The sequence below is a fragment of the Meles meles genome, chromosome 2, assembly GCF_922984935.1.
Source record: "Meles meles chromosome 2, mMelMel3.1 paternal haplotype, whole genome shotgun sequence".
NCBI lineage: Eukaryota > Metazoa > Chordata > Mammalia > Carnivora > Mustelidae > Meles > Meles meles.
Genome location: NC_060067.1, coordinates 25,540,503 through 25,553,088, shown reverse-complemented (window position 1 = coordinate 25,553,088; position 12,586 = coordinate 25,540,503). Strand labels below are relative to the sequence as shown.

The window sequence follows — 12,586 nt, the reverse complement described above, 5'->3', positions numbered from 1 at the left end:
GTCCAAAGAAGTCTCATAAAGGCGGGTCCTCGTTGGATTGGGGTCCGTATCCAACAGTTGACTCAGGCCTCCAGCTACTGGTGGGGGCTCCAGGAAGCAGATCTGTCTGGCCTCCCAGGGAGAAGGGTTGTCAGGACGATGGGATTATCAAGACCAGCCCAGTGGACTGGGGTTCAACAGGAGGCTCCCGGACCAGGGTATCAGTTGGGGGTAGAGTGGCGTACAAATTCGGAACAGGGAAAAAGGAAGGGCCCAGTCTGTGGGGTTCTGAAAGGAAACCTCAGTTTGGGGACCCTGCAGGCTCTAAGAGCTCTTGGGCTGCAGTGACCTCGGGGTAGAGGGCAGCAGACTGATTCCCGTGGGCCTCTACCGGCCAGGCTCATTTCTCTGCTTGGAAACAGAACTGACCTGGGCGGGGGGGGGAGGGGGGGGAGCAAGGCAGAGGAGTCAAGCCTGGTACTCATGGAAGAGAACAGCTGGCAGGGTTGAGAGCCACTGCAGGTGTGTGTGTGTGTGTGCGCGCGTGCGCGCGCCTCCCTGCTCTGGCTGGCCAGCCCATAGTGAGGCTTACATGCTGTGTCCAGCATGCTGCTGGAGCCTCGAGGGGAGAGCGGACAGGCCTGCCTGTCAGCACATAACCTGTCCGGGTGGGAGTGGGGGCAAAAAGACACATGTAGACCTGTTGCAATCCCAGGCGAGAGAATGGTAAGGCAGTAGGGGTTCAGAGACAGGAAGACAGACAGGGAACCATGACAGGCTAGAGACTAGGGAGCATTATTTTTCTAAAACTCTACATGACCAATTGTAAATGTCCAGAAAAATTGAGAAATTACATCTGTCACTTAGCTTCAGTAGTTGTTAACATTTGGTTTCTCTAAGTATATAATGTATACTTATGCCTATTTTATGTTTATATCTAATATATACTACGTATCATAGGTGATGTATATGTACCCCACACACACGTATCATAGGTGATGTATATGTACCCCACACACACGTATACACCTATGCTTTTTCTTCTCTTGCTAAAGCATTAGAAACTCCAGCAAACACCTCCCTGAGAATAAGGATTCTCTCAGGGCGCCTGGGTGGCTCAGTGGGTTAAGCGTGTGCCTTCAGCTCAGGTCATGATCCCAGGGTCCTGGAATCAAGCCCCATGTCGGGCTCCCTGCTCAGTGGGGAGCCTGCTTCTCCCTCTGTGCCTCTGTCCCACCCACCTCCACGCTCATACATACATGCACTCTGTCAAATAGATAACTAAAATATTAAAAAAATAAGGATACTGTCCTATAAAATCACAATAGTGTGATCACATGTAAGAAAATTAGCAACTATTTCCTAATATCTTTTTTTTTTAAGATTTTATTGATTTATTTGACAAGAGACACAGTGAAAGAGGGAACACAGCAGGGGGTGGGGAGTGGGAGAAGGGGAAGTAGGTTTCCCTCCAAGCAGGGAGCTCAACCTGGGGCTGGATCCCAGAACCCTGGGATCATGACCTGAGCCGAAGGCAGACACCTAAAGACTGAGCTACCCAGGCACACCCCCTCCCCCATACCTTCTTCTATTCAGGGCCTTTTTAGGTTGGAGTTTGAGTAATAACAATAATAATAATACCAGCTAATATTTATTGAGACTTAGTATGTTCTAGGTACTGTTCTCAGTGCTTTATGGTTATTACTTCTTCATTCACCCTGACAACAGGAGTATCATCAGGTATTGTCATCCCTCTCTGTAGGCCAGGGAGCAAGCTCAGGGGGTTAAGTGACTGGTGGGACTCTGACAGCTGCTGCATGGTGGACAATTCCAGACCTACAGCTTTCCAGCTCTAGAACAGTCCTTTTCAGCCTCTGCTCTAGAGGGTAAAGGACCTTCACGGGGACTTCCAGACTAGGGCTGGGGCAGGTGGGGGGAGGGTGTAAAGAGGAAAGGGAGGAAAGCATTCCCAGGGCATGGATTCAGATCCTGAGAACACTTTGGACACTGGGGAAGTTTCAGGGACAACAAGTGACTGGCGCGGCTATAGTTTGCAGCTGATTTCTTCCCTCTGTGCTTTTCCTTCCCTCATTGTCTCCTGATCAGGCACTGCTTACTTCCTTCTCCACTAGGACTGAGTAGGGGGCGTAGAAGTGGTCACAACTTGTTAGCAGCTCTGCTGGAAGATTTGACAGGAGAGGAGGAGGGCCCATGTGTGGAGATGACCTGGGGATCTCGATTTTGCCCCGGGGCCCACTGTGGCGTGATGTGGGATGAGTAGCTGCCTGGCTTGGCGGCAGGATCTTGCCAGATCGGATGGCCCGAGGTTGAAAGCTGGAAGATCCTGCAGGAAGAGCTCCTTTGCCTTTGGGGGACCACCCTAGCCCCCCAACCCCAGTCTTACGGGTCTGCACGTGGGCTTAACCTTTCCCATCCTCTCTCCCTCGTGCAGCTCGCAGACCTCCGAAGAGAGCGCTATCGAGACAGGTTCCAGCAGCTCTACCTTCATCAAGAGAGAGGACGAAACCATCGAGGACATCGACATGATGGATGACATTGGCATAGACTCCTCAGACCTGGTAGAGGACAGCTTCCTGTGACTGGGAGATTTCAGCAGGGACCTTCCACTCCTGGAGCCACTTTGGATCCCTTTAAGCAAACCACTTTCTTGCAATGCAGAAGTTTGGGAGGAGGACTTGGATGAGGCGTCAAGAGAAGTTCCCAGCCGAGGGCCTCAGGGAGCCTGCTCACTATGGCTGAATGGGAGATTTCGAGATGAACTTCGTCGGCCTTGCCTCTTGGCCGTGATTCAGCATCTCAGCAGCGTGTGAAGTCTGGAGATGGATGGACAAGGAAGCGATAGGCCACGGAAGGCGAACTCCGTGTTTCGAGGGCATTTGGTGAGATTCCAACAGACACAAGAACTTTGATTGTGAGAAAACTCCAGCATTGTAATTATGTAAATAGGTCTAACGGAGGATGTGTTTAGGTTTGTATTAACTGTCTTCTCTGGACTTCTGAAGAGACCACTCGTCCCATCCATGTACTTCTGCTTGAAAACTGGTATCAGCTGCTGTTGAGCTCCTCTGTGAAGTACATGCAAAACCACTTTTGAACCTTAAAAGGTACTGGTACTATAGCATTTCACTTTTTTTTTTTTTTAGTGTTAAAGAGATAAAGAATAACAATTAACCAATCTTGTTTACTAGATTTGGGTCATTTAGAAGCCCACCAACTCATTTTCATATAGTAATCTACGTTTATAATACTACTGTTATCAGTAATGTTAAATGTGTCATGTGTAACACGTTTTCCCTATAGAGAAAGCACAATTAAGAAAAAAAATTCTTACTAAGTAGGCGACAAGTTTGACAGTTTTGACATTTATATCAAATAACTGATGTTTCTCTAGAAAATACGGTAATAGCTTTAGTGGATTAAATTTAGTTGAACATAGAGAACAGAGTAAAGTAGCATCTTCCAGGAAGTCAGTGTTTTAAACTGTGGACTGAATAGGTTCTCTAATCCATTGTACTAAAAACAATTAATCGCCCTCTGAAGTGATGGGATTTGAAAGAAACAAAACCCCTAAATGCGAAATGTTCTCAATATGAAGGCATAAGCCCATGCTCATGTTATTACCCAGTGGAAAATATAATCCTCAGCAAAAAAGACTGAATTTGCAGAGGCCATTTTCATGCCTGGTGACTCCGGTACATCCCAGCATCTGTGTTTTTAAAATTTTACAAGCCCTCGAAGAAGCAAAAGGATGCCTTGACTATGGCTCCCTCCTTCATCTCCTTCTCCACAGAGAAATAGTTTGAAACTGGGAGAACACACAGGCTCGTGTGTTAGCTTAGGTCTTGGTTCCCAAATGTAATGGCAACCAGGATCACCAAATTCTAGGTCCCCACCCCAGAGCCTCTGAATTACCGAGTCTGGCCCGGAGCAGGAATCTGTATTTTTATAAATTCCTTGGCTGTTTGATTAGCCAGGTTTGGGAAACACCTGCTTTGGTTCCAGGAAGTTGCCATGGGAAACAGATCATTTGAAATTTGGAACTGGGCTAGAAGTCAACCATGCCAGAAGCCTACTATTTAAATCCTTGGCTCTGGGTCAGTGACATTCAGTGCCCTCCATCCAGCAATTGCTGCCTTTCATTTAACTTTCCAGTCTTAGCTGAGGCTAAGAGAGCCAAACCTTGGTTTGGCAGGTCTTCTAGGAGTAAAGACGCTGCTTCCAGTTGCATGGGACAATTGGACCTGCCCCCTGTGGCATGCATGAAAATGACACAATTCAGTGTCCCAAGTCTCTGTGTAACCAGGTTGATATTTGGGTGAAAAAATGATTTTTTAAGTTTTGCCAAAATTGTGGGGTGAGACGGCAGGACAAATTGTCACATCCATCCAAACTGTCAAACTGATTGGTGTGGGTTCATTGGCATTCTTTGCAGTAGCGCTTAATTGCTGACACCGTGTGAAAAAAGACCTGGGCTGTGATTAGTGCAATCACGGCGTGTGCTCCTGGCAGGTGATGCATTGGAAGACGCAGCAGCGGTAACAAACAAGGTACTTGACTCCCCACGGGCGCAGTCTCAGTGCAAGCCCCAACTTTCTTCTCCCCCGTTTTCATACTGAGTGTGAAGACTGAGCCCGATTGGCCGATTAAAAACAGAAAATCTGACTAGGTTCTGTAGAGCCAATTAGACTTGAAATACATTCGTGTTTCTAGAATCACAGCTCAAGCATTCTGTTGATGGCTCCCTGTCTGTTGTACAGCCTTCTTTTGCCGGTGCTTTGCATTTTGATGTTCCTTGGAGTTCTGCATGAAAATTCTCAGACGAGTACGTTCCAGTCCTAATGAATGCTCCCACCTGAGTTTGTGTGTGACTGCATTTTTTTTTTTTGTACCGTGTTTTCAGTGTATTACAGATTTGTTTCCTTTTTGGCCTCCTGCAAAGTCCCCAGATGAAAATTGGCCAATCCTCCCTGCTTTCTATTTTTATGAAGACAATCAAAGCTGGCCTGAGAAACACAATTTGTGACTTTTTAAAATGGTCGATGATGTCCTTAAAATGTGGTCTGCCAATCTGTACAAATGGTCCTATTTTTGTGAAGAGGGACGTGAGATAAAATGATGTTATACATCAATATGTATATATGTATTTCTATGTAGACTTGGAGAATACTGCCAAAACATTTATGACAGAGCTGTATCACTGCCTTGGTTTATATTTTTTTTTGACTGTGATATTCCCCACAGGCACATTGACTGTTGCACTTTTGAATGTCCAAAATTTATATTTTAGAAAAATAAAGAGAAAAATACGTCAGTGTTTCCAAAACAGTGGTGTGGCGAATGTGTGAGAGGTAACTCAATAGGTAGGGTCTACTGATAAAAAAAAAAAAATGTATTACAAAATGCCCCATTCGTGTTTTTGTTTTAAAACATGTAAATGAAGATCTTTATATTTCAATAAATGATATATATAATTTAAAGTTACACTGAGGTTCCAGCATTTTGGTTTTTAGCCGAATCCCGGAAATTAAAGCCATGCTATGCAATTTCCTTTGTTAGCAACATTTCAGTGGGACTCCATAATAGGGTTTCGATGAAACCAACAGGAAATTTAAGATTGAAACATTATTTGAGCTGGTTTTCAGACCTAGGATTTGTCTTAAAGATGATGGGTACGTGGCTCATATTTGATCCTACAGTTTATTTTAATAGCATCATGTTGCATGGTACTTTTCTCCCATGCAGAAGGAGTACACGACTGCATTTATTGTCTACAACATTCAAGCATGGCACATAGCTGTGATATAGAAGATGACAGAGTTTTTTCATTCTAACAGCTTCCCCACCCCGTGCTGGTTCCCAGAAGCAGAAATGCATCTTCTATCTTTCCATTTCACTTTCTGTGCATCTGTTTTTATACATACGTATACATCTGTATTTTTGCTCTGTATTTTACCTAAATGAGATTTATTTCTTTTTTAGGAAAAGATTTTATTTATTTTTATTTTAGAGCATGAGCATGTGAGAGAGCATGTGCACATGAACTGGATTGGGGGAGAGGGAGAGGGAGGGACAGACCCTCCAGCAGACTCCTCACTGAGTGCAGAGCCCCAGTGCAAGGCTCGATCCCATGACCCTGAGATCATGACCTGAGCTGAAACCAAGAGTCAGACGCTTAACCAACTGAGTCACCCAGGTGCCTCCATAATGCTTTCTAAAGTGCTTCTTCCCCCCGCCTTTTTTTTTTTTTTAACATAGACTTTATTTCCTAGAGCAGTTTTAGGTTCACAGCAAAATTGAACGGGAGGCACAGAGGTTCCCCTCTACCCCGTGTCTCCCCCATCAGCATCTCCCAGAGTGGCACATTTGTTACAGTTGATGAAACTATACTGACACATTCTTCAAGACTTTATGGGGCTTTTCTCTGTCAGTGGTATGTTTTAGAGATCTCTGTGAGAAGTCCCTGTAAATAGATTTCCCTCATGTTTTATAGTTTCACATGTGAATGTAATCAATGTGATCGTGTTCCTCTAGGTGTCCTTATAGTTCCCATGAATCAATGCGATGGGAATCAACGGTTCTAGAATCAGTGCAATCATGTTCCTAGGTGCCTTTATGGTTCCCATGCTTTGCTATTGGAATGATTTCATGAAGCTCTTGTACACACATCCTTGTGCACACATTGTAGTGTTTCACTAGGACAGAATTCTAGAAATGAAATTGCAAGGCCAAAGGGTTTTCAGAAATAAGTTGATATTAAGCCCAAATCTTCCTGTATGATTGTCCCAGTAAATTTTTGAGTCACCTGATTTTCACATTCTTTTAGGAACCCTAGTTTTCTAGGGTTACCTCTGCCTCTCATTGCTCACTGCAGTATAGTATTGGGAAGATGTTGGTTTTTGTGTTCTGAAGCGTGTTGAATCAGATGACTTTGGGATTTAAAGAACAAAAATTAGAGGAGCCCCTAGATGGCTCAGATGGTTAAGCCTCTGCCTTTGGCTCAGTTCATGATCCCAGGGTCCTGGGATTAAGCCCTGCATTGGGCTCTGGCGGGGAGCCTGCTTCCCCATGTCCCTCTATTGTTCCCCCTGCTTGTGCTCTCCTACTCTTTCTGTACAATAAATAAAATTTTTAAAAACCCACAAAAAGGATACAGTTCAACTTACTTTCAATTTCTGGATGGTGGAAATGATTGCTAATAATAATTGGAATGTGGCACCCTATTCCAACATAATTCCTTATCACCCATATTCGATTAGAAGGTCAAAGTTCACCTCCATGGAGTTCAGTTGGAAGATGTGGATGGTAGGCTGGGTATTGGCTCTGCTTCCCTTCCAGCCCCAAGGAGGAGACGTGATCTAGCATCCACACAAGGCGCTTAGCCTCAGAGCAATCTTCCTATTCTTTTTAATGTATAATTCTACCTCTTAATATAATACAGACGATGTGGCCTACTTTATCTCCTCATGCCAATAAAAACAACTTTCACTATTGGACTTTTTTTTTTATTTGAATTCAATTAGCCCACGTACAGTATGACATTAGTTTCAGATGTAGCGTTGAGGGATTCATCAGTTGCGTGTAACACCCAGCACTTGTCATGCACGTCACGTGCCCTCCTTAATGCCCATCACCCAGTTACGACTATTAGATGGTTTTTTTTTAAAGATTTTATTTATTTATTTGACAGATCACAAGTAGGCAGAGAGGCAGGCAGAGAGAGAGGAGGAAGCAGGCTTCCTGCGGAGCAGAGAACCCGATGCGGGGCTCGATCCCAGGACCCTGAGATCATGACCTGAGCGGAAGGCAGCGGCTTAATCCACTGAGCCACCCAGGTGCCCCCGACTATTAGATGGTTTTAAAACTGTCAAAGATCCTTTTCACGTTTACTTTTTTTGATCCTTAAGATAGCACGTTGAGGCAGGGAAGACATTTGATGAGGAAACCAAGTGACTTGCAAAAACCATACAGCTGAGTAAGGAGAGCACCAAGGCTAGAAATTCCGAATACACTAATTCCGGTGCTGTTTATATCATATGGGACCGTGGGAAAGCCAGAGATCCCGAGAAAGGGTTCGTGTTCAGAAGTAGGTTGCTTTGCTTCTTGAGATATTTCAAAAGACAAGTGATGGACTAGTTGGCCTGTAGAAGCATTTCACACGTTTATAATAAGAACAATTTCTTTTTCGTCTATACTACAACAGCTCTAATAATATTATGACTCTAATAGTTACATGCCTCATAAAATGCAGCTCAAGAAAATGATTTAGAATACCTGAATCCATCATAAACTAGGCAATTTCCCCCAGGATAATGGCAATAGAAATGCTTCATTATCTCTGACTCCAGATACATACAAGGATTAAGCCCAACCACGTTGTTATAGCAAAATTAATACACTGTGCTAATAACAAATTTTTCACCCCTACAATTAAATATATGTGAATATATATGTGTATATATACATATATATATGTACGTGTGTGTGTGTATATATATATACATATAGCCTTACTAGCAGATTGTAACGTTCTATTCTACCCAGCTACATAAATAGCACCAATATCCTAAGGAATAATGAACGCATCTTCCAAAATCTATTCCTATGTGGGTAATGTTTCCATCAACCACATTTTAGTCTACATATAAAGCAATGGAGATATCAAGGACACATGGTTTCACATGGCAGGGGGAGCGTATTTGCTCCCTGTTTCTGGTTTAAAGCCTAATTGGAATTTTAAAAAGATTTGCCACATTATCCTGGCAGATGGTATTTTGCTTTATCATTATTCATGGGTATTAATGACTTCCCTCTGGAGCATGTGTATCCTGTCTATTTTGAATTTCATTACATTTCATGCTGACTGCTCCAAACAGAATCGGATCCAGAATTTTCTGTGTGGTGCTTGAGCTGCAGATTGTTGGGCTAGTCAAAGTTTTAGGCTTGATTAGAAATTAAGTAACTCTTTGAAAGGAAGAAAACCTTTTTCTTCTCTGACTTGAGTATTCCATTACATGTTTTCCTTTTGCTGAGCTTGCCATCCCACAGGGTTGCATGTAATAATCTGGTATATATGAAGACAATTCCAAAGTATCCTTCGTTAGCCTGAGATTATTAGACATCCTTTCTTTTTTCCCTAGAGGGGTTAGGGTCAGTTTTCTAAGTATGGAAAATGCATGAGGACATGATGTAATGATCTGGCCACAGAAAGTCATTTTTTAATTAATCTCTTCAACAAATATTATTAGAGAACAGCCTCTTCTTTGTTTAGTTGATCTCTAGAATATTTAAGCCTCACTGAGGCAGCTGGCAGAGTTGATTCCAACCGGCTAATTACCTGAGGGGAACAAGACGTCACAGAGCAGAGCAGCACCGAGCAGAAAACGTGGTGGGTGGAGGGCCACAGTCTATACTTGGGAGTAATGAAAAGCTGGAGCAGTATATCGTGAATCATCTATACGATATGAATATAGCTTAATGGAGACTTCTGGTAAAACTAAAGCTTTCCTGCAATCAGAGGACACAAAGTGTTGTCGGAACATTTGAGAATGGGAAGGTAGGTTTGGGGTAGCCAGACCTGTGGACTTGGCTTCCTCCAGCCCCTGTCCTAGCTTGATTCCAGACGCTTCACAGCCACGTTCACATCCATCCTCTCCCAATTTCCCCCCCTATCCTTAGATGTTATTGAGCTAGGCATGTTACAGGCCCCGGGATTCAGAAATTAATACAACACACAAGATCTCTACATCACAGAAGATGGAAATAGTTTCTCTCGAGAGCAGAAAGCAGATTTATTTGATGGTGTCCCCTTCTGGGACAGATGTTGGTCAGATGTGCTTGCAGCCTATCGTAAAACACTGGTTCCTAAGCTCAAGGTTCTTGTCTGGGAGGACCGTTGCCTCTGAGCACCCACCCAGGCCACTTTGCATTACCTTCATAGGGTTCAGGGTGCAGGGAAAACTGATGTAAATATCAAGCTCATGCTGTTTACTGGATTGTGGGTAATAAAGTCCTTTGTTTCTGATCCAGGAGTCTCTTGTTTTCTGGAAGCATCCATGAAACTGTGGTGGTCCAACCTGTAAGCTTCCAAGTATGATAAAATCTCAGACCCTTCATAGTTCTTGACATTAACTCACCATATTTTTTTTACATAGAAAATATTTTTTTTACACACAAAATATTTTTTTTACATAGAAAATGATGTTATGTATAAGTAAAGACAATTATACTTCTTCCTTTCCAATTTGGATGCTTTTTATTTGTTTTACTTGCCTCATTGCACTGGTTAGGAATTCCACTACAAAGTAGAATGAAAACAGTTTATTCGGAAGGCTTTTTTCTGCATCTATTGAGATTACCATATACTTTTTCTTTTTTCATTTGTTAGTTTGGTTAGTTACATTGACTGCTTTCCAAAAGTCAAGGATTCTTTTTTTTTTTTTCCATTTTATTTATTTTTTCAGCGTAACAGTATTCATTCTTTTTGCACAACACCCAGTGCTCCATGCAAAACGTGCCCTCCCCATTACCCACCACCTGTTCCCCCAACCTCCCACCCTTGACCCTTCAAAACCCTCAGGTTGCCCCAACCTCCCACCCCTGACCCTTCAAAACCCTCAGGTTGTTTTTCAGAGTCCATAGTCTCTTATGGTTCGCCTCCCCTCCCCAATGTCCATAGCCCACTCCCCCTCTCCCAATCCCACCTCCCCCCAGGAACCCCCAGTTTGTTTTGTGAGATTAAGAGTCATTTATGGTTTGTCTCCCTCCCAATCCCATCTTGTTTCATTTATTCTTCTCCTATCCCCCTACCCCACCATGTTGCTTCTCCATGTCCTCATATCAGGGAGATCATATGATAGTTGTCTTTCTCCGATTGACTTATTTCACTAAGCATGATATGCTCTAGTTCCATCCACGTCGTCGCAAATGGCATGATTTCATTTCTTTTGATGGCTGCATAGTATTCCATTGTGTATATATACCACATCTTCTTTATCCATTCATCTGTTGATGGACATCTAGGTTCTTTCCATAGTCTGGCTATTGTAGACATTGCTGCTATAAACATTCGGGTACACGTGCCCCTTCGGATCACTATGTTTGTATCTTTAGGGTAAATACCCAGTAGTGCAATTGCTGGGTCATAGGGTAGTTCTATTTTCAACATTTTGAGGAACCTCCATGTTGTTTTTCAGAGTGGTTGCACCAGCTTGCATTCCCACCAACAGTGGAGGAGGGTTCCCCTTTCTCCACATCCTCTCCAGCATCTGTCATTTCCTGACTTGTTAATTTTAGCCATTCTGACTGGTGTGAGGTGATATCTCATTGTGGTTTTGATTTGTATTTCCCTGATGCCGAGTGACGTGGAGCACTTTTTCATGTGTCTGTTGGCCATCTGGATGTCTTCTTTGCAGAAATGTCTGTTCATGTCCTCTGCCCATTTCTTGATTGGATTGTTTGTTCTTTGGGTGTTGAGTTTGCTAAGTTCCTTATAGATTTTGGATACTAGCCCTTTATCTGATATGTCGTTTGCAAATATCTTCTCCCATTCTGTCAGTTGTCTTTTGGTTTTGTTAACTGTTTCCTTTGCTGTGCAAAAGCTTTTGATCTTGATGAAATCCCAATAGTTCATTTTTGCCCTTGCTTCCCTTGCCTTTGCCGTTGTTCCTAGGAAGATGTTGCTACGGCTGAGGTCGAAGAGGTTGCTGCCTGCATTCTCCTCAAGGATTTTGATGGATTCCTTTCTCACATTGAGGTCCTTCATCCATTTGGAATCTGTTTTCGTGTGTGGTGTAAGGAAGTGGTCCAATTTCATTTTTCTGCATGTGGCTGTCCAATTTTCCCAGCACCATTTATTGAAGAGGCTGTCTTTTTTCCATTGGGCATTCTTTCCTGCTTTGTCGAAGATTAGTTGACCATAGAGTTGAGGGTCAATTTCTGGGCTCTCTATTCTGTTCCACTGATCTATGTGTCTGTTTTTGTGCCAGTACCATGCTGTCTTGATGATGACAGCTTTGTAATAGAGCTTGAAGTCCGGAATTGTGATGCCACCAACTTTGGCTTTGTTCTTCAATATTCCTTTGGCTATTCGAGGTCTTTTCTGGTTCCATATAAATTTTAGGATTATTTGTTCCATTTCTTTGAAAAAAATGGATGGTATTTTGATAGGGATTGCATTAAATGTGTAGATTGCTTTAGGTAGCATAGACATTTTCACAATATTTATTCTTCCAATCCAGGAGCATGGAACATTTTTCCATTTTTTTGTGTCTTCCTCAATTTCTTTCATGAGTACTTTATAATTTTCTGTGTATAGATTCTTAGTCTCTTTGGTTAGGTTTATTCCTAGGTATCTTATAGTTTTGGGTACAATTGTAAATGGGATTGACTCCTTAATTTCTCTTTCTTCAGTCTTGTTGTTGGTGTACAGAAATGCAACTGATTTCTGTGCATTGATTTTATATCCTGACACTTTACTGAATTCCTGTACAAGTTCTAGCAGTTTTGGAGTGGAGTCTTTTGGGTTTTCCACATATAGTATCATATCATCTGCGAAGAGTGATAGTTTGACTTCTTCTTTACCAATTTG

General features: G+C 42.9%; 1 protein-coding gene across 4 annotated transcripts in view; it reads left to right on the top strand.

The window, feature by feature from the left end:
* Positions 1–5,478, top strand: part of PDGFRA (platelet derived growth factor receptor alpha) — a 43,669-nt gene extending 38,191 nt beyond the window's left edge. For all 4 annotated transcript variants that reach the window (XM_045998315.1, XM_045998314.1, XM_045998317.1 and 1 more), the window contains one exon: positions 2,432–5,478. In XM_045998315.1, coding sequence (XP_045854271.1) covers positions 2,432–2,579 — 148 coding nt within the window. In that variant the 3' untranslated portion in view covers positions 2,580–5,478. The remainder of the gene's footprint in view (positions 1–2,431) is intronic.
* Positions 5,479–12,586: the final 7,108 nt, after the last annotated feature.